At 43.9% G+C, this 22,984-nt stretch overlaps 1 protein-coding gene across 2 annotated transcripts in view; it reads left to right on the forward strand.

Moving 5' to 3' along the window:
• GLDC (glycine decarboxylase) overlaps positions 1-22,984 on the forward strand; it is a 94,397-nt gene that overhangs the window by 64,384 nt on the left and 7,029 nt on the right. For both annotated transcript variants that reach the window (XM_088837688.1, XM_055428244.2), the window contains 6 exons: positions 2,964-3,039; positions 8,469-8,594; positions 10,033-10,182; positions 12,179-12,291; positions 13,956-14,097; positions 16,737-16,848. In XM_088837688.1, coding sequence (XP_088693814.1) covers positions 2,964-3,039; positions 8,469-8,594; positions 10,033-10,182; positions 12,179-12,291; positions 13,956-14,097; positions 16,737-16,848 — 719 coding nt within the window. The remainder of the gene's footprint in view (positions 1-2,963; positions 3,040-8,468; positions 8,595-10,032; positions 10,183-12,178; positions 12,292-13,955; positions 14,098-16,736; positions 16,849-22,984) is intronic.

A 22,984-nucleotide genomic window follows, 5' to 3' on the forward strand; every position in this document is an offset into this window, starting at 1 on the left:
ATCTAGAGAAAATTAAAACAAGGATAATTCAAGAAATGTATAAATGTATACATTTATAAAATGTATATGAAATTATAAAATTTCAGCACCTAAATTTTCAATAATGGTCCATATATAACATGATAATTTTCTCTAGGGCACATTTTAAATACCTTTTGACTTGTATCAATACAACATCCCAGTTTGACTATTATACATAAAACATGCTACTGTTTTCTCAGTTCAATTATAGTATAATTCAGCATGAATTTTGGCGACTTCTGGGATTCACCCTAAGTCATGAATTGTAGCATATTCTGCAGTCATGCAAAATGGGTTCTATGTTAACTTTTTAATAAGTTTAAAAGCCATGCAGAAATTTCATTTTTATTATATGGTAGATTTACAGTGTTGTGTTAGTTTCAGGTTTATGGCAAAGTGGGTCAGTTATACATATACATATATCTACTCTTAAGATTCTTTTCCTATATAGGTCATTACAGAGTATTGAATCGAGTTCCCCATGCTATGCAGTATAATCACTTTGTTTTGAATAGATGTCAGAAAACCACTATCCTAGCTGCCCTTCCACATGTAGTAGTTTTCTGATGAGTTCTCAATGTGGGTTATGCAGATAAGCAGATACTGTTCATAATGCTTTTTCACCAACAGGTGGCACTAATAATTCCCTTTATTTTCATAGTACCCCAGGAATAATCCTTATGTAGGATTTAGAACGGAGAAGGCAATGGCACGCCACTCCAGTACTCTTGCCTAGAAAATCCCATGGATGGAGGAGCCTGGTGGGCTGCAGTCCATGGGGTCGCTACGAGTCAGACATGACTGAGCGACTTCACTTTCACTTTTCACTTTCACACATTGGAGAAGGCAATGGCAACCCACTCCAGTGTTCTTGCCTGGAGAATCCCAGGGACGGGGGAGCCTGGTGGGCTGCCTTCTGTGGGGTCACACAGAGTTGGACACGACTGAGGTGACTTAGCAGCAGCAGGATTTAGAATATATCTTTTGCACTGTTTTGGAACATGGCTGATTTTAAGAGTATCTAAGCCAGAAAACATCCAGCATTTCTGATCGAGTCTTTGGCATACTGCCTTTCTCTTAGATTACTGGCTCCTAGCTCAAGTCTCTTCTTTCCTTCTTTGATTGATCTTCCAACACACGACGAGTAGAAGTCATGAGAAAAACACAGAAGGAAATGCAAAATCCATTTTTAAATAAATCTTTATTGGAGTATAGTTCATTTACAATGTGTTAGTTTCCACTATACATCAAAGTGAATCAGTTATACATATAAATATATCCGCTTTTTAAAAATTTCTTTTTCCAAATAGATCATTACAGAGTATTGAGTAGAGACAAAGTCCATTCGTTGAAGTCCTTTTCCATGGGCGAAATGATGACATTAATGTTGTCTGGACTGAAGAAGAACTCAATTTTGAACAAATTGACTAAACATTTATTTTAGAGCTGCTCCATGCATAATACTAGTCTAAAAACATTTCCTGAGGTCCAAAAAAAAAAAGTTTATAAAATGCTTGGTGGTGACATTGATAATGGTTCTCATTTACCTGTGTTTTGTCTGTGCGCCACGGTGCCTGGCAGAGGAAGTGCTTAATTACTGGAGCAGCTTCCACTTACCATTATTCCTTAGCTCCTCTAGCCTCTTCTGTTGCTCTGTGGCACCCACACTGTGGAAATCACCACTTTCCTTTATTCCTCCAGCCAGACTGCAAGCCTTGCACCTCCAGATGTTTTCCTCTGCTCTGTCCTCTTCTCATGCTAAACCCCAAATCGTCCATTCTGCCATCTCCTGACACCAAACCATCAATGTCTCTATACTAGTTTGCAGATATTTAAAATTCAACTGGTTCCATCCCACCATTTTCTCAAAAAATGTTTTCTAGTGCTCAAGTTTAGCTTTTCATTTAGAAATTAAACAATTTATCTAGTTTATTCTTAAGCCTTGTTCTTTTTTAGAGTATGATCTCATTATTACGGGGTGACCAGGAGGGATGAATGCCAAAACCACTGGGCCTTCCACAGAGTCAAAAGATGGTGTAACTTTTCGAAATGGAGGAAATATGCATTTTGAATGGGATTAAAAAACCTATTACTCACTTCCTTTCCTTCCTGCAGAGAGTACTGAGAACATTAAGTAACAGTTTATGATTGACTCAGCACCCCTCCCTGGACTGTTAGTCATTAAGTGTGCTGTAAAAGTGGTGCCTTCAAGGACTGCTGAGATGGGTATGGCCAGTCTTGAGCAGCCGTGAGTATGTGAGGCTTAGGAAAGCTGACACCGAGTCTGTCGGGAATGGTACCACACTCTCTTGCACTCAATTAATTGTACTCAGTGTACAGTTCCTTTGCAGTATAATCAGATCATTGACTAAATATTTAGTGATATTAAGAAATTATTGTTCATCATTTTAGGTGTGATAATTGCAATTATATTTTAAAAATAATTCTTATCTTTGAAAGATACATATTGAAGTTTGAATTGATGAAATGATATGCTTGAGTTTTGCTTCACAATAGTCTGGTTCAGAGTGAGAGGGTTAAGTGAGGGATGTAGGTAGAAACAAGATTGACCATAATCTTTTAATTTTTAAAGCTGGGTAATAGGCACAATGTGGTGGTCCCTTACATCCTTCTCTTTACTTTTGCACAGTTTTGGAACTTGCCATAATGAAAACAGTTTTTTTCAGATGAATGGTCCTGAGTGAGGGTTGAAATCCTATCTCTGAGTAGGAATGGGTGAGCTATAGTGCTCAGACCAGGTGTTGTTCTGGTTGTTCAAGACTTTAGGCTCATGCAGGGGGGCCTAGGTGAGCTTACTGTTTTCTAGGAAGGACTTTATGTCACATGTTGGTGAACATACAGCCTGTACCTGATGAATATTGCATGAGTACATGAAGGCAGAGAGGCATAAAGCTCTGACCCTTTTCTTCCTGTCTTTGTAGCGGAGCCCAGGGGGAATACGCCGGCCTGGCCTCTATCCGAGCCTACTTAGATGCGAAAGGAGAGACACACAGAACGGTGAGTATCAACCATTTGCTTACCACTGGAGTGGGGTGCGGGGGAGGGCAGTGGGTTCAACTTTAGGGTTCCTTTTGTTCAGTGGGACAGTCCCTCCAAGTCTTCTTGGAAGAAGTTGGGGAAACATATAATCAAGAAACAAATGTCTATGAAGTGGCTATTATGATCCTTGCCTCTAAGACGTTTCACTGGACCATTTTGAGGAAAAACATTTTGAGATAAAAGACTTCTTAAACCCAGTCTGTAAAAGTTAGCCAGTTGGCTGCAGAACTGCTGCCCCCAGGGAGTAAAGGGTGGAAGGGGTAGGAATGTTGCCATTCCAAGTCTCCCTCCTTGGCTCAGCCCTGGCCCCAGGCCTGGACAGAGGGCAGAGACCGAGCTTTCATACTTCTATAACTCCTACTGTGATAACTCCTACTATGCCTGAGCACAGTTCTTGCCCTGTGTATGCTCAAAAAATATTTATTGAATAAATAAATTCCTTATTAATGATTCTCAGCTCTCAACAACAAAAGAAGACCTGGAGCAGAGTTCACGGTTCTGTTTCATCGTTTGCGTTGAGTGAGAGTCTAGTCTCCAGGGTCCAAACTGCTTTTGGAGGCCCTTGTGGGGTGCTAATGGGCTCCACAGACCTCCACTAATCCTGAGGCGGTACCCTTAGCAGATGACCTAACAACACAGGCTTCAGATTGCAGCCAGAGGAGACCTGTGTTCCTGGCGGTGGCCACACTGACCTTGAATTTCATGAGCTATGGAGATGGCAGTAGTGAGTAGGAGTCAGGAGCAGGTCACAAGTGTCTGCCCAGCCCAGGAAGTTTAGAGAAAAAGGGGCCGGAGTCCTCCTGACCGCCCGCAGAAGTAGGGTGCAGCTGGTGGCAGCCCAGTCAGTCCATTCCTAGTTTTATTAAAGCTGGAAGATTATGTATGGCTAGTTACCTGGATTTTGCAGGGAAGAATTTAAATACTACTTTATGGGAGGAAAAACTTTTTTCTCCCACCTTCCTGATATTGCAACTTTTAAATTTTTTTTCGCTTAGGTTTGAATTCTTCGATTTTCTAAGAAAGGGTTAGTTTGGAATTAAAGTTGTTCTTTGGACCTCAAAATCTCAGCGTTTTCATGGAGTCAGAAAGGAGATGTTGGGATTCTGGTTGTCCAATGAGACGCTGCCAGATGACTGACATTTAGAGTTGCCTTTTCTATTTTTCCTCCGTGTCTTCCTTGCACTGAGTAGCCCCTGGAACTCCTTGTTGTTCGTGCTCTTTAACCACGAAGTTTTTGGGACTCTGGGAGAGGGAGCCATTCATTCTGTGTTACCATCTCCATGTTGTTCCTGCTTTAGGGGGAAGGTGTTGGGATCCACACTGTGGTGCTTGTGGAAGGCCTGTGACCAGCTAGTGAGAAAAGGCCGGCTAAAATCCAGGTTCTGTCTACTCTGAGATGCTTCCCATCCTGCACTGGTTCCTAGTTCTCCAGGCTGACCCCAGGAACTGTTTGTTAATGTCCAGGAGTTGGGGGCCAAACCAGAAAGGTCACAAAAAAAAGGATGAGAGACTGGGCCTGGGAAGAGTTCTTCTAGGTTTCCCTGGTGGCTCAGAGGTAAAGAAACTACCTGCCAATGCAGGAGACCTAGGTTCGACCCCTGGGTTGATTAGATCTCTTGGAGAAAGAAATGGCAACCCACTCCAGTATTCTTGCCTGGGAAATCTCATGGACAGGGGAGCCTGGCGGGCTACAGTCCACGGATCACAAAAGAGTTGGACACGACTGTGTGACTAAACGACAGCAACAAGAGTTCTTCTATGACACATGGATTCTTTTCAGCTCTTTTTGCTTCTTTGTTTTTTCCAGTCCTCCCTTCTATCTCAGTCCCCTTGTGTGTGATGCTTCTCCTGGCTCCACTGTTCACATTGCTATCACTGAAGTGTTAGGAGAGGTTATTCCACTGAAGGACAGGGAGGAGTGGGATGCTGCATTTTGAGGGTGTGTGAGGGAGGCAGGGACGACTACCCAGTTATTGAGATTGTAGAAACAGAACCCTTACGTTTGGAAATGTTGGCATCCTAAAGATTTTAATTAAACCTGACTTTTTAGTTAGAGAAGAAGAAAATGATTTATTATTCAAATAATCATGGAGGATTTTTCTGTATCAGAGATGTTTAAGACAGCTGCTCCCATATAACTATAACAGAAACTAGTAAAATATATCCTTTTTTTGCAAGAAAAAAAAATGTGTGGGGAAGTCATATGCTATAGAACCTCCTGGATTCCTGATGATTTTCTTATTTCAAACTGTTTAGGAAGTTATTTTCACATTTGCTCTTAGGTTAAATTTCAGAGGTTCCTAAAATGCAATGGCCAAATTCTTGATTTACCAGTTTAATTTGGGAGACTACAAATTATTTAACAAACATTTATGTAGAAATTGCATGTACTAAGCACTATCCTAAGCGCTTTATAATTATTAACTCATTTGTTCAGTTCAGTTCAGTCGCTCAGTCGTGTCCGACTCTTTGTGACCCCATGAATCACAGCACGCCTATGGCAGAAAGTGAAGAGGAACTAAAAAGCCTCTTGATGAAAGTGAAAGAGGAGAGTGAAAAACTTGACTTGAAGCTCAACATTCAGAAAATGAAGATCATGGCATCTGGTCCCATCACTTCATGGGAAATAGATGGGGAAACTCATTTGTTAGTCAAATACTAATTCAGGTTTGCTGATAAGTGATTGAATTTCCTATACAAAAGGAATACATTGACCCAAAAAAACTAAAAAACACCACCAAACCTCCCTCAAAACCTGTATGTATTTTTCTTTTCTCAGTTGCCTGAGACAAAATAGTGGCCTTTGGGTTTTGTATTTGACCAGTGGTAAGAAATTGATTTCCCTTACAAAGGACTTCTTCTCCTTAATCCTTCACTCATTCGGCAAGTCTTTTGTAGATGAGCTGTGTTGGGTCTATGCCAGGCACACTAGGGAGTTAGAAAAACACAGCATCCACCTAAATTGGCATAAATGAACCAAAGAGAGTTAGTGTTGGCTAAAATATCAAATCTAGGTTCTGTCCTAGAACCTAGGACATTGTCCTAGGACTTAGGTATTGGAAGTCCCTTACAATACCACAAATTTTAAAGTGAGGATGCACATAGAAAATCAGAAATGTCTAACAGCAACAAATCATTGAAAAAATGACTGAGACATTTTCTTCCTGCTAATCCTCATATCCCTAGACAGCATATTAAAAAGCAGAGACAGCACTTTGTCAACAAAGGTCTATGATTTTTCCAATAGTCATGTGCAGATGTGAGAACTGTACCATAAAGAAGACTGAGCGCTGAAGAATTGATGCTTTCAAACTGTGGTGCTGGAGAAGACTCTTGAGAGTTGCCTGGACAGCAAGGAGGTCAAACCAGTTAATCCTAAAGGAAATCAACCCTGAATATTCATTGGAAGGAGTGATATTGAAGCTGAAACTCTAATACTTTGGCCCCCTGATGAGAAGAAGCCGACTTATTGGAAAAGACCCTGATGCTGGGAAAGATTAAGGGCCGGAGGAGAAGGGGATGACAGAGGATGAGATGGTTGGATGGCATCACCGACTCAGTGGACATGAGTTTGAGCAAACTCTGGGAGATAGTGAAAGACAGGGAAGCCTAGTGTGCTGCGGTTCCTGGGCTCACCATTCAAAGAAGTGCTAACTGTCCACAGAAGAAGAGCAAAGTAATTTCATCTTTGCCTCTGTTTATAGTTCTCTTTGGGTCACATGCACATTACTTAAATAGATGGCTTTGCTGTTTTTGAGGAAACAGCTGTTAAGTTAAATTTCCCCTTCATAAGCCCATTTTTATAATGCCCATCCGTTTTTCTTCACAGGGTGACAATATTGGTTCTGGAATTAAAAACAAAAACAGAATTGTTTTCAGGGTCAACATTGCTTCTCCTTACGACTTTCTGTTGGAGGGAGCTGCAGGGTGCCCTTTCCTGTAGTGGAGCATCATCAGATCACACAGAACATGTGTCTTCGCCTTTGGTCACACGATTTGGGGGCAGGAAATGAAAATGATTTAAACCTGGGAATTTTAGTATTATGCCCACCAACCATTTTCCATAAGAATTCAACACATCTTTAAGCTCTTGAAATACTCTCTCTTGATCTCTTCAACTTGAGGTGGCACCCCCTCATTCTGAGTTCCTTTGGCACCTGTGGGCACTAGAGTTTTTTTTTTTTTTGCGAATTTTCATTTCCCTAATTATACTGGCAACACCAAGATCGCTTTAGAAAGAGAGGAGTAGTCTCCTGACAAAGCAAGAAATGTTTCCTCCCAGCCAAGGAGTCTTGTTTGAGGTGATGTAGTCCCTAGAAGGAAATGGCAACCCACTCCAGTGTTCTTGCCTAGAGAATCCCAGGGACGGGGGACCCTGGTGGGCTTCTGTCTATGGGGTCACACAGAGTCGGACACGACTGAAGTGACGCAGCAGCAGCAGTCCCTATCTAAAGGGTCCTTTTATTTATTTATTTTATTTTTTGATCTGGTTGTGCTGCACAGAATGTGGGATCTTAGTTCCCCAGCCACGGATCCAACCCACACCCTGTGCATTGGAATTATGGAATCTTAACCACTGGACCACCAGAGAAGTCCCTCTAGACATTTATTTATACAGATGTCAACCTTCTCAGTGAATGCCTTGTGTGAACACAGAGCAGAAGCTGATGGGCATTTGTGCTTGGCTATTCTCATGTAAGCAGAGAATCTATTGCATAGAGTAAGCATCCAATAATGGTGACATCACTGGTGTGTTGTCACTGGGAGGCCTTGGGATATGCCTACCATCGTCTCTCCTGGGTCCCGGCAGAGCCAAGCAAAGCACTGGAGCCATGATGTGTGCATTTGAGTCCTAGGGTTTAATTTCCAATCTCAGGTTCTTGTAAGGTGCTTTCTACATATTATTGCTGAGGCAAGGTTAGAATAAGCCTAGCCTTGTTTTGGTGTTACTGGGATAAGGAAGGAGAGTATTAATATTCTGAAAGTCTTTAGGGAACAGTATTTGGGGATCCAGGTGTCAACTCCTCTGTTGGACACTGTTTGGGAGGGATTGGGGGCAGGAGGAGAAGGGGACGACAGAGAATGAGATGGCTGGATGGCATCACCGACGCGATGGACATGAGTTTGAGTGAACTCCGGGAGTTGGTGATGGACAGGGAGGCCTGGCATGCTGTGATTCATGGGGTCGCAAAGAGTCGGACACGACTGAGCGACTGAACTGAACTGAATGATGAAGTTGTAGCAGATATTAAGGTACCACCAGTCAGTTTAAATAGAGTATATGGCACCTATTATATTTATGCTCCAAGCATTTCATAGGACTTTTCTGTCATTATGAACAGCCTGGTGATTTTTCTCTCTTTCCTTCCTTTCATTTCATTTGTAAGGTTTGCCTCATTCCAAAATCTGCACATGGGACCAATCCTGCAAGTGCCCACATGGCAGGCATGAAGATTCAGCCTGTGGAGGTGGATAAATATGGAAACATCGATGCAGCTCACCTCAAGGCTATGGTACTCACCTTCCACTTACCCGATGGGGAAGGTCTGGGTTGGAAAGAAGTGGCGGGGATCAGGGATGGTTTAGGTCAATGTTATCTTCTTTTGCATTCTCCTTAAAAGACTGCAGTTCCTTCTCCGAATGAGTCTAGGGAAAATAGCATAAAATCAGAAAACCTAGCTATCTCTATAAGAAAAATAAAAGCAAGAGTCGCATTTTTGGTCCAGAGTAAAAGTGACCATAGTCTCTTTCACCTCTTCCTTCTTTAACAAGGAGAAGGTCCTTTAAACTGAAATTCCATCCTCTAATATGTGCATGTGTAAGAAACTGAATGAATTATTCATGGTGATGGTAAGACTAGTCCTTGCAGAATCTGCCTGCTTCCTCCTGCCCAATCTTCCTCTCCTTCCCCCATGAACAAACTGGAAGTCACAGGTATTCTCAATCTTTGTGTTGGGGATTAAAACAGAAATGTAGATTTTGCAGATGTTTGTGATGGTCCCAGCCAGTACTTGCTGAATTTCAGGCAACATTCCATCCTCCTTCCTGCAACACCAACCCCCACTCCCAACCTCCCAACCTTCAGGAAGATGTTGCCTAGCAACCATATCTGCTTTCCACTGGTGGACTGGAGGCTGCATCTTAAGAGGGAAGGAGATCACTTGAATGGCAATGCGATTTTGTTGGGGTTATTAGGCATGGAGACTGAGAACTTCATGTAACTACCTTCAAAAGGAAGATAAAAACAGACAATACTATTTATCTCTCACATCCACTTCCCCACTTCGCATTGCCCCATAAAGTTTTTACCAATTAATATCCTGGGTCAAAATGTGTAATTATTAAGTCTCTCCAATATAGGATATGATTTTAAATGTTTGTTTGTTTGTTTTCACGTGAACCTCTTCTCTGACTTGCTGGTCAAAAAAACAGGAACATGTCTTTCATATATGCTTGCCTTCTGTCAAAAGGAGAAATGATGTTTGTTTGTTTGTTTTAAATCAGAGCAGAACATTCCTAGTGGGAATTCTAATTTCAATAGAGTGGAAAGGAAAGTGGATAGGATGGTTTTGGCAAGATGAGCATAGCGAGATGAACTATGAGAATTGACTTGTCTGGAACCAGAAAAAATCTGAAATAATTATTAAGATGATTTGAACCAAAGGAAAACCACTTTAGAGAATTCAGCTTGAAATATCCAGAAATCTTCTGAACAGTTTTTTGGTCTTGACCATGGAGACTTAAGTCTAAAGGAATCTTGTTATTTCTTTAGAATGATTTATGAAGGGAGAAATGGCTATGGACCTTCTATTAGTGTCATCCTACATTGAGACAGTTTGAGAAATGAAAAGACCAAGACTTCATCTTTCTTAATCCAAAAAAAATGAGGAATTGGTTAAGAAAGAAACATTTCCTCTCGTTATCTCCCTCTGCCCCTTTTCTGTCTCACAGGTGGATAAACACAAGGAGAACTTGGCAGCAATCATGATTACATACCCATCCACCAATGGAGTGTTTGAAGAAAACATTGGAGACGTGTGTGACCTGATCCACCAACATGGAGGACAGGTCTACCTGGATGGGGCAAACATGAACGCTCAGGTGGGCACTGTGAGAAAATGGTTGTGAAAAAAACATTGTTTTGTCTTCTTGACAGTTGTCTTAAAACATGACACTGAACTCAGAACAGAGACTGACTTTCTATATTGCCAAATCAAAGTATGTACTACAATTTCACTGAGATACAGATCCTGGTGCAGTGGTTAAGAATATCTACCTGCCACTGCAGGAGACACAAGTGACATGGGCTCGATCCCTGGGTTGGGAAGATCCCTTGGAGTAGGAAATGGCAACCCACTCTAGTATTCTTGCCTGGAAAATTTCATGGACGGGGGGGGGCTGGCAGACTATAGCCCATGGGGTCGCAAAGAGCTAGACATAACTGAGTGACTGTGCTCATGCATGGGCACACACACGCGCGTGCACACACACACACACACACACACCCCAAGGAGGTCATGAAGTCACAGGGGATGCTGAGGAGGAAGTAAAAAGGTTGAAGGGAAGCAGGGAGTGAGCTGAATTTTCTTAGCTTGTTGCAGGGAGGGACGGGGGGTGACCCCTAAAGGCGAGAAAGTCACCTGACTCCCTTCCTGAGGGAATTAACACCCAAGGTTTGGCTCCTGGTGGATACTGAGCTCCCATGACCTTGGACTAGCTTCAGTTTCATCAGCATAAAACAGCTGCACCTCTCTGGCTCTGAAGGGCTGATCCTGAGTACTTGCTGTGCTGTGTGTGTGTCAGGGGTGGTCTTGTGACGTTGTGTTGTTGTTCAGTTGAGCAGTTGTTTCTGACTCTGCTACCCCATGGACGGCAGCATGCCAGGCCTCTCTGTCACTCAGTGTCTCCCGAAGTTTTCTCAAGTTCGTGTCCATTGCATCGGTGATACCACCCAGCCATCTCATCCTCCGATGCCCTCTCTCCTTCTGCCCTGTCTTTCCCAGCATCAGTGACTTTTCCAGTGAGTCAGCTGTTCGCATCAGTTGACCAAAATCCTGGAGTTTCAGCTTCAACATCAGTCCTTCCAACAAGTATTCAGTGTTGATTTACCTGAAGATTGATTAGTTTGATCTCCTTGCTGTCTGAGGGACTCTTAGGAGCCTTCTCCAGCACCACAGTTTGAAGGCATCAGTTCTTCTTCGCCTTCTTTACAGTCTGTGTGACATGTGCCTTTGAGGAAATGCTTTAGGGAGACTTTGGAGGGCAGGGACTCATCACCTTGTAAAGAGTCTTCTCAACTCTGTCTCCTTTTTTTAAAAAAAACCATTTCAGACTCTTTCATTAAAAATTTTTTTTAATTTGTTTTTTTTTGGCCCCAGTGAGTGGCATATGTGGTCTTAGTCGCCCAACCAGGGATTGAACCAGTGACCCTTGAGTTAGAATTATGGAGTCTTAACCACTGGACTGCTAGGGAAGTCCCAATTTCAGACCCTTTCTGTATTTCTTTGCTACTATCTGATCTCTTTTGAGCAGTCTAGGGATTGTCTATTGATTCAATAGCATAAATGAGTCTTGTAGTTTTTATCACATCCACAGTTAGCTCAAATGCCAAAGTGTCAGGAACACCTGTTGAATGTTGTGGCTGGTACCAGGATGGTCTCAGGAAAACTGTCAGGCTCCCTTCCTCTCTCTCAGCTCAGTATTCTCTCAGATAGCCTTCCAGCCCTCTATATCCATGTGTCCTAAGGGGCCCTTCAGTAAAGTACATGATACCCAAAGCTGGGGTGCTAGACATCCTGGGGTGAAATTGCCTGTTTCAATAGCAGGGAAAGCCTATACTTCCCCTCCCCTTTCTTGGGGGTGGATAATTAGGACTTGATGGTATATTCAAATCATACTTTAAAATCTAAATGGTCAATTGCTGTTTCCATAGAAATGGCAGGGCATGCTGCCTGTGGGATGTCGAGTTTGAGCTGCCACTAAGGACCTTTCTGTGCACATCTCCTGCCTCTCCTCTCAGGAGAGCAGGATGGCTGTCTCTCCAGAGCACCCTTTCGAGCTCTTGACTTTTGCTTTTGGTTCTTTCTCTTTGTGACAGGTGGGAATCTGTCGTCCGGGAGACTTTGGGTCTGATGTCTCACACCTTAATCTTCATAAGACCTTCTGCATTCCCCATGGAGGTGGTGGCCCTGGCATGGGGCCCATCGGAGTGTGAGTTCTGGGCCCTGGTTTCAGGATGGCTTTGAAGACTGAGAATCAGAGATTGGCCCCACACTATTCTTCTCATCGAGGACTTCAGGTGTCAGGACACCTTCACATGTAGTGTGCCTTTAGGGGCTGGCTGATGAGCAGTGAATGGGGTGCTTTCAAGGAGAAGCATACATAGATTTTATTAATCACAGTGTTTATGGCCACACTCAGCTCCCGGTCATGTATAGACAGAGCAGGTTTATTAACAGAGAAATGAATAGTAAGCTTTACTGAAGCATTATGGGTAAGAACTGGTATATTAGCACCTAGAAGGGTCTCTTGGACTTTAATTTAGACTTCCAAGCAGCTTTATTTTTAAAATCAGCTTATGGTTACATCTGAGGATCTATTGTATAACATGGTGGCTATAATTGATAACACTATTGTATAATTAAAATTTGCTAAAGGAGTAGAAGAATCGATGCTTTTGAACTGTGGTGTTGGAGAAGACTCTTGAGAGTCCCTTATACTGCAAGGAGATCCAACCAGTCCATTCTAGAGGAGATCAATCCTGGATGTTCATTGGAGGGACTGATGCTAAAGCTGAAACTGCAATACTTTGGCCACCTCATGCGACGAGTTGACTCACTGGAAAAGACTCTGATGCTGGGAAGGGTTGGGGGCGGGAGGAGAAGGGGACGACGGAGAATGAGATGGCTGGATGGCATCACCGACTCTGTGGACATGAGTTTGAGTGTACTCCGGGAGTTGGTGATGGACAGGGAGGCCTGGCGTGCTGTGATTCATGGGGTCGTGGAGAGTCGGACACGACTGAGCGACTGAACTGAACTGAACTGAACTGAAAGGAGTAGAACTCAAATGTCCCCCTGCCAAAAAAGGAAATTGGGTGTAATATTTTGGACACTTTACAGCCTGAATTCTTATTACATCTGAGATAAGTAAGAAGGAAACAAACCTTATTACTAGAAATAATTGGATGAAGTCAGAATAAGACGAAAGCAATATCTCGGAGCAGTTGGTACCTTTTTAAACTGAAATCAAATCGTCTCATGGAAATGATGCTGAACAACCATTTCCTGAGCGTCTTCCTTTTCCCCAAAACGTGCGGAAGGGGCCAGTCTTCAGGGACATGGGGAGCCTGGCCCCTTGTTTTTTTCTTCTTTCCTTTTTGAATCCTGTTTTCTAAGCAGCAGGGTTGCAGTGCCTCGGCTGTGGGGGAGGTGGGGTGACTGACGTTCACATTCTTGCCCTTGGTTGTCACCCCATGGGGCATCTCAGCATCATCCTTCTGTATCCTTTAGATGCCTTGGGAAAGAGTGTGGGGCCAGGCCAGGGAGGGAGAGAGTGTGAGGGGCTGGGATGTCCCCACATCCCCATGAGCCCACAGCTCTGCAGGCTGTTCCAGGCTGCCTGCCTCTCCCCAGCTTTCCACCGTGGTTCTTGTTTGAGCTGCTAGGATGCTGATGGCTGGTGAGCCAGGCCTCCAGCAGAGGAGGAAGGAAAGGAGACTTCCTGAACATCTGCCCCTTAGCAGGTGCCGGGTCCCTTCCATGTCAGAGTTCCTTTGCTAGGAATAGAGCTTCTTGAGCGGGCCCAGCACCTGCCTGTTTGGTTAGACCAGATCTTTTTAACATCTTCTAAATTTGTATTTAAAAAATACACAGGAAGAAGCATCTTGTTCCTTTTCTGCCTAATCATCCCGTCATTTCGGTGAAACCAAGTGAAGATGCCCAGGCTTTGGGCACCGTCAGCGCAGCCCCATGGGGCTCCAGTTGCATCTTGCCCATTTCATGGGCTTATATTAAGGTGAGGCCTGTTAATGCATGTTAGATGGTTTGGGGGGAGTGATGTGTGGATGGGGACCTGAGACTGCAGATTCCTTCTTGACTTAAAAATGATTGAGATGCGGTTCAGTAAAAATTGCTGACAACTTGAGTGGAAGAAACCTTCCTAAAGAGATCAGCTAAAATTCATTTTATCTTTTCTTCATCAGGCTGTTTTCCTTTGGGTTCTCACAGTGGGTTTAGCACCAGAGAAACTGACATGCCAGATATATTTTTCCAGACAGAGCTAAGTACCATGAGTCATATGGATGTTCTGGCCACGTCATTTGGTTTCCTGTAGGATTTGTACAGCCCCTCACAAGCGAAAAACAGTGCATATACTAATTATTACACTTGGTTGAGATCCTGAGATCTCATTTCGCTTTATATTTCTTGGGAGCCTGGAGGGTAAGATGAAAATAGCAGAAATTCACTTATGTAGAGGTTTTCCCAAAGCTCTTTGCCCTTTAAGGCCTGTGGAACTATATTCTCAAAGGTAATTAGACTTTGTCATAGAATGGGCTTCCTTCTTTTGTGTTTTTCAAAAAACAACGACAAAAACAAACAAAAAAATAACCCAAAACACATTAGGGTCAGAGTTTATTTTATACAGTTCTCATTCAAACTAGCCTGCCCAACTCCTGGGCTGATAAGATCACATACTGGATAGATGCACTTCTTCAGCCGCTCATTAGAGCAGTGTTTCCCAACTGGTTCCCCTCCTGAGAGAAAGCGAGGATCTGGTGAAATAAACCCCAAACTCAGCTATGCACATCTTGCCGGCTAACTCTCTGGGCTGGTTGTTATTCTTGAACAGTGTGGCATTTATGATTCTTAATGAAAACTTTCTGGGAAGCTGGGACAGCAATTCTGTACCCCAGAGACTAAAACTTGCATTTTTAAATCATACTCAGAGTTGTTTTGCAAATAGCAACAACAAGAACAATCATCATAAAGGTCTGCTTCTTTGCAAACAGAATCTTAATTCCCAGCTTCCTTTCGGTCTCTGTGAACCTGAGTCATTTGTTATGGAATGTTATTTGGGTTAGAGATGATTTTCCACATATAGAAAATAAATGCCCTAGGGCTGGTTTGGCTGTGTGCCAGAAACACCAGACAGACTCAGTTTAAGAATGAAATAAATATGGTAGGGTTTCAGCCACCCTTCCTACCTTGGGCCCTTTATTTCAGGCTGTTGTTACTTATTACCAGGACTCTAGAATTATCGTCTTCTCTCCTTTATTCCAGAGAAGGCAATGGCACCCTACTCCAGTACTCTTGCCTAGTAGGCTGCAGTCCATGGGGTTGCTAAGAGTCGGACACGACTGAGCAACTTCACTTTCACTTTTCACTTCCATGCATTGGAGAAAGAAATGGCAACCCACTCCAGTGTTCTTGCCTGGAGAATCCCAGGGACCGGGGAGCCTGGTGGGCTGCCGTCTATGGGGTCGCACAGAGTCAGACACGACTGAAGTGACTTAGCAGCTCCTTTATATAGTTCTTCTCATATACTCCCTACAGAACTGCTAGATTTCTGCTAAGACTCTCCATCCTCTTCCTGGCTTCCCTTGGCCTCTACCGGTGGATGTCCCAGCCCACACAAAATCCTTAGGAGATTCTCCCAAAAATGCACTTTCCCAGGCCCCATTCCAGAGAGAATCAATTCAGTATATGCAGGGTAGAACTGGTCCATAAAGTTGCTCAGACTGATGCACAGGTCCAGAGGCAGAGGCCAAGTCCAGGTCTTCCCCCGCAAGGATCTGAGGCTTGTGAGAGGTGGTCACAGCCTACCTGGCTCTACAGCAATGCCCAGGCTGCAGCTACGTGCCTTCCTTTCATACCTTTGTTTCTGCTATTATTCTCACCTCGAGTGTCTTCCCCTTTCTCTTTGTCTCTCCAAATTCTACCCATTTTCAAGTTTCTACTCGAGTTCTAACTCTTACTCTAGAAACCCTTCTTTACCCAACCTGGCAAAATGTGTCCTCTCCTTTGGACTTTGGTGTCCCTGCTCTGTTATTTCATTTGTTTTACATCATTTGTGTATTAACATATATCAAGCCTCTATCATCTCAGGTGTTCTGGGAAGAGAGTAGGCAGTACAAATTGGTACAGTCTTGGTTTTAAACTCTTTGCTGGTGATGATATCCCCATAAAATCATAGGATCTTATGAAAAGGATGAGATTGAGAGCCCGACAGTTGTGGAACATAAAAACCTGAACTATGGACAATTGAAAGACAAACCATACAAAATGGATTCTGAGGGGATTTTGGTCAAGATGTGAAGATTCCTGGCAATTATCATGGCATCTCAAATTCACAATGAACAACCAAACAGAAATTCTTCAAAAACAGTTCTTTTTCTTGGATAAATGAGGCGATAGTCAGCAGTCAGTTTTGCCCTGTTTTAAGCTTTCTAACTACAATAAAAAACATAACATTACTGTTCAAAGAGGGAAACCAAAAGTTATTTTAGGCTTAGAGAAAACTGAGAGATATCTTAGGATATTTCACTCCCCTGCAATCCAGAGAGCGCTGGGGAGCTGACTTCCTTTCATCTGGGGATGTCTTTGGTTAGTGTCCATTGGGTCCACAGTTGATAACTATTTTTTCCTTTATTGCAGATGATGGGAGGCAAGGGCCTTAAACAGGCCACAGAAATTGCTATTTTGAATGCAAACTACATGGCCAAGCGATTAGAAAAGCACTACAGAGTCCTTTTCCGGGGTGCAAGAGGCAAGTATGAAGTTCAGTCTATATTGACTTTGGCTTTTTTCTTGGCCAAACCAAGTTTGACCTAGTAGATGTGACTTGCAGAAGTGGGTGGGAAACTTCTGTTTCTCAGGCTTTCTGTTACTTTAGGCTATACCAGAGTAAAGCCTAGAGGTACTGGAAATAACTTGCATTTAGTAAACAGCTTAGGGATATTGGTGGGGCTCTGCCATGCACTTAGTCTCAGGACCACACCATAGAGAGACATATACGTAAATCCCATGAGCTTCTCACCTCCCCCACCGCCATGAGAATGAGTGGAATAATTCTAGTTGGGGGAGCCTTCTGGGAGGAGTCTTTTGAGATAAGCCTGAAAGGAAGCACAGCAGAACCCCAGTAAACAGAGATGCTGGAGCAAGCTAGAGAGAAAGGAGTTGTCTGAGTGTTGGGTGGGTTGAAGGATGGGATAGGAGGAAAGGGAGCAGACTATAAGGCGGGAGAGGTAGCATGGGCTTTGAGTGTCTTGGAAGGCTCTGGATTCCACCCTTGGGCCAGAAAGGTTTCTGAGCAGGAAAATGACAGGATTCAGTTCAGTTCAGTTCAGTCGCTCAGTCGTGTCCGACTCTCTGCGACCCCATGAATCACAGCATGCCAGGCCTCCCTGTCCATCACCAGCTCCTGGAGTTCACTCAGACTCATGTCCACAGAGTCGGTGATGCCATCCAGCCATCTCATTCTCTGTCGTCCCCTTCTCCTCCCTCCCCCAACCTTTCCCAGCATCAGAGTTTTTTCCAGTGAGTCAACTCGTCGCATGAGGTGGCCAAAGTATTGCAGTTTCAGCTTTAGAATCAGTCCTTCCAATGAACACCCAGGATTGATCTCCTTTAGAATGGACTGGTGGATTAAGAAGATGTTAATATCATTAAGAGAGTGGCAGAGGATGCGCATGTTGTTAGAAGTAGAATCAGAGGACTTATTTACTAATTAGTTGAGAGTGAAAACCTTTTAGGGAAGCCTCTATAGCTTATATTGAGAAGGAAATGGCAACCCACTCCATTCTTGCCTGGAGAATCCCAGGGACGGCAGAGCCTGGTGGGCTGCCATCTGTGGGGTCACACAGAGTTGGACACGACTGAAGCAGCTTAGCTTATATAGTTTATATAGCTTATAGTTTCCCTGGTGGCTCAGACAGTAAAGCGTCTGTCTACAATGCGGGAGACCTGGGTTCAATCCCTGGGTCTGGAAGATTCCCTGGAAAAGGAAATGGCAACCCACTCCAGTACTCTTGCCTAGAAAATCCCATGGACGGAGAAGCCTGGTGTCCATGAAGAGTTGGAGACGACTGAGTGATTTCACTTTCACTTTCTATAGCTTATAATGGAGGGAGGGAGACAGAGATGGAAGGACTAGGTCTCCCTGGAAGTGATGGGAGGGGCTGGCACAGGTGGACTTGCAGCGGTGTGGCCCTGGGCACAGAGTCTGAGAGCAGACTCTTGGAAGTGGTGAGGCCCAAGGAAACCACATTGAGAAAGCAGAGCGGAACCTCTCCAGCAGGTGGCTACATGGAACGGTGCAGGAAAAGCAACACCTGGTGAGGGGGCACCTGCACTGAGCAGCGTCAGGCTCCCCACTTCCCTCCCCCTGGCTTTTCCCTGGCACCCATCCTTCCTGCCTCTGCTCTGGCCACACCTCCTCCCTGAGGCTGCCCTTTCCTTTCCTGGTGGTGAGAACTACTCCTCTTGGCTCCTTCCGCCACAAGGAGTCTCCCACTCACTCATCGACAGCTCGCTCCTACAGACCTTGAGCTCCTGCAGGCGGGAGGCTGTGGCTGCCTCAGTCCCTGGTGTCGTGTCAGCACAGCACACACAGTCAGCATATGCGGGTGGTCCTGCGTGACATGGAGGCACAGCTGAAGAGCAGGCGGCTGGCCTCTCAAGTCTTAAAAAGACCCATGCCTTTCACAGTTAGGAAGCCTTATGTCACCTTTGAAAGCAGTTAGGGCCAACAGCAAGGCAAGGGCCAGATGGAAATGTGCTGAGGTCAGGAAAAGGCAGACACTTTCATGGTTTGGGGGCTTTAGTGTGAAGGGGGCAGGAGCTGCTGCAATAGGAGCAGCTTCATTTATTTTTAAATAAGAAAATAAGGTGATTTTAAGCTGCCAGGGGAAAGGCTGTGAAGAGGTGAGAGAGAAGCTACTGTAGAGGGAATAATAGGAGAGGCATCAAGTCACCCTGGAGGTGGTGGGAGGGGTTGCCCTGAGAGTCAGGTGGGCAGGACCTGACTGTGGGTGCGGATTGGAGAGCAGGGACCGCCGGCGTCGAGCCTGGGGCAGAGAGAGCAGAGAGCAGTCGGTAACCAATGTTCAGTCCCAGGGCCACAGCAGCAAGGCCCCGCTTCGTCTCCTGGCCTGTGTGATCTGTGATCTTTAATTTAAAGACTGATCTTGCTTTGTGAATGTGTATCCACAAGGTTGGTTCCAGAGTTTGAAAATAGAAAAGAACTAAATAATCAGAAGCTCTGGTTAGCAATGCTCCCCAGAGAGGAGAAAAGAACGTTGTGGGCAATATGTCTCTAAGCAACACAATGAAATGCTTCTGAAGTGTGTATTAAAGAAGCTACAAGAGCTACTAATTAATTCAAATATAGCTCCTGTGCTGTGAGATGCATCCTGCTTCTGTATTGGCCTTCAGGATAGCATCAGTCTTGGTTTTGTCTGGCTATATAGGTCATGTGCATGTGCTCAACATGGAAAATTTGGACAAAGAAGTTTGAGGAAGAAAATGTAAATGACCCATGGTTTCATCAAGCAGACATAACGACTTAATATTTTGTTCTATTTCTTCCCACCATACTTGCAGACAATTGAGATCATATTACAAACAGCTTGTATCTTGTTTTTTTAAACTTTACTTTATATCATGATCATTTCCCTTGTCATTAAATGTCCTTTGAAAGTGGCTATATCCATTCTGTGTTATGTATCATGTGTCAAATTCTATGGGGTTCCTCACCACCACCACATTATTTGTATTTGTAACACCGCTGCAATGAATATCTTTTACTTAGTTTTTTTTTTTAAACACTCCTGATTATCTACATAAGTTAGAGTCATAGGAGACAAATTATCTCAGGATATGAATACATTTATGCACTTGAAATGTTTGACCTTGTCTCCCCCCAGATCCTTAATTCAAACTCACGTCACACTAGCAGCCTATGAGTTACCATCACACCAAGGCCCAGTGAGCACCAAGTGCCAGACTGGGAACACAAACCAAACCCAAAATGTTTTTGCCAATGTGATGCATGGAAATAATCTTTTTGCTTTAATTTACAAGGTATAGGGTACTTTTTTCCTAATTGTTAAATTATTTTTTATTTAATACTTCCTTAGGATTAAGTTTGACAATTTCATTGAGATAGGATTCACGTACCATGCACATCACCCACTGAATTTCAGTGGTTTTAGTGTGTTCACAAAGTTGTGAGATGCAAACCTGAGTTCCTTAGAGCGAGAATGAACGTGGTGTGGACCGCATAGGGGTAGATGGTACTTGAGGAGAGGAAAGTGAACAAGCTAGTACCGATCAGGTGCCTGCCGTGTGCTTGGCAGCAAGTCACTGCTTTAGGCAGAGGCTGACCCAGGAGGTTTGTAACACAAAAAGATGGATGAAATTTCCATTTGTTTTGACATTTTATCCCAGAATTAAATAATGAATTGTATTTCTCATCCCAAGCAGAAATAAATTGGTGATTACAGACTTTATTACCCAATCCTAAAGTTCATGAAACAAAACTTGTCTCGTGTTTGGTCTGGTAAACACATTCATTACACAATCAGAGGTTTGGTATTTTAGAGCCTAAAAAAGAATGATCACTGTACCTCCTGATGGCCCAAAATAGAAATGTTCTTAATAAACACTTTGTATTCCAGAATGTCTAATGGCAATATTAGAAGACCGTTGCTCATCTTAATCATACTTACCAGCTCTAAATAAGACTGGAATTATGGGCAACTGTGAGGCAATAATTTTAGTGAACTACAGGCATTCCTCCCCCACCCCCCATTTTTTTTTTTTGAAGAGTGGTAAGACTTGGCGAATCTTAGCTCTGCAACCAGGGATAGAACCCATGCCCCTGCAGTGGTTGCATGGAGTTTTTAACCATGGGACCACCAGGGAAGTCCTCAGGTTTCCTTTTATGAGCCATTTCTTTGAGAGATTTGAAAATACCAGCTAAACTTGTTGGAGAAGGCAATGGCAAACCACTCCAGTACTCTTGCCTAGAAAATCCCATGGACGGAGGAGCCTGGTAGGCTGCAGTCCGTGGGGTCGCTAAGGGTCGGACACGACTGAGCGACTTCACTTTCACTTTCACACATTGGAGAAGGAAATGGCAACCCACTCCAGTGTTCTTGCCTGGAGAATCCCAGGGACGGGGGACCCTGGTGGCCTGCTGTCTATGGGGTCACACACAGTCAGACACGACTGAAGTGACTTAGCAGCAGCAGCAGCAGCAGACTCACTGTCTGATCTAAACAGAGTTCTTGTCAGTGGAACAGACCATTTTGTTAGTGTCCCAGTGTTTTCTTTATGTTTCAACTTCTTAAATGCTTATCCCTTTCTGACCTCAGACAAATGTTAACTCTGCCTGGAAATTCTTGCCCTTGAGGAGTTTTCCTGGTGGCCTTTTTAGGCTGGTGGGCATGGACTTCAGAGGCTGCACCCTTGCAGCCCAGCTGGGAAGTGACCTCCTGAGGCTAGGGGCCCCACCCACCTGACCTCATTCCCAGGAAAACTGGCCTCTTGATGCTGTTTGTTGTGGTCCCTGGATTGCAACTGAGAAGCATGACTGAGTGTCTGATTGCCCACCCAAGCTTTCTAATTAACTAGTGAGTTCCATTTATTTCGAGGCACTCACTCTGAGGATGCAGGAAAAGTAAGTTCCAGTTTTGGGAAATCTTATCTTTCTCTGTAGCACTTTCCCAGGTCATCCTCAGCCTTGTAAGATAATTCATGAGGGGTTGGGAGAGGGATGTTCCAAGCGTAGAGCCAAGCCGCTTCTATTTTGCTTTTCTATCATCTCCTACCCCCATCCCTGGCTTCTTTCCTTGCTCCTTTGACTTGTTATCTTTTCAGACTCTAGTTATAGTCATGGTTAGGCCCTGAGGAAACACCTACTCACTGAAAATTAAAACTTGCACTAATCAGTCTATACAATTTCTACTTCAGATTCCTCTGACTCACCATATGCCATAGAAGATTTGTATATCTTTTCTCCCTAAAAACTGCAAACAAAGATGATCATCTAGGGGTCTGGCCCCCAACAACCATGAAGTTTAAATGTCACCCCTTTTCAGGCTCAAGTAGAGAGACAGAAGAGAGAGATGCTGAATCCCACTAACAGTTTCCATTTGAACATATTAGAATATGGATTTAGAAAATAACATCTGAACCTCATTTTGGAAATGGAACTCTTCCCAAACCACTTGGCCATGGCCGGGGCCTCTGCAGATGAAGTCTTGCTTTAGCAGCACTGGGTTGGGCTGGGCTGGGCTGGGCTTGATGGGGCCTTTCAGTAACTGAACCTTTGTTTGAAAGACTGTGCTGTCTGCCGGCCAGCAAGAGAGACTCCTCCCCATCATGAGCCTGTCTCCTCCTCCCCTCCTGCCAGCTGAGTGTCCCGCAGAGCAGAGCAGAGCAGTGAGCTCCATTAGCCTTTTTCTTTGAGTTGTTGTTACAATGCCAGAGTGGTTGCCAGAACCTCAGAAAAGAAGGGTTGAAGCTCAAGACTTGGCTCCCCAATTGCGGTAGCATAGTGGGGCATTTAGGATTCCTGAAATTAATAGTTGATGAGGAGTTAAATAATTTTAGTTTTCCTCCTGAATATTCCAGCTGGTCATTTCTTTAAGGCACTTTTTCCCCCTCTAAATTTATCTACCTCTGAATATTTTTCTCCTTTGGAACCATACTCCTTACTATTGAATCCTCATCATTGTTAGAAAGCTTGTTTTAAAGATATGTGGTGACAGTCTTGGGTTCTCATACTTTTATTGACAAACAAAGCCAACCCCTTCATATGTATTCATCACACAAGAAGCAGAGCAGTTCACAGATTTTGTCTTCAGGGGCTGTTAATGACTGGAGCTTTTCTCCTCAGG

This window comes from Moschus berezovskii, chromosome 7 (genome assembly GCF_049115385.1).
Source record: "Moschus berezovskii isolate FMDL1 chromosome 7, NW_MosBer_1.0, whole genome shotgun sequence".
Lineage (NCBI taxonomy): Eukaryota > Metazoa > Chordata > Mammalia > Artiodactyla > Moschidae > Moschus > Moschus berezovskii.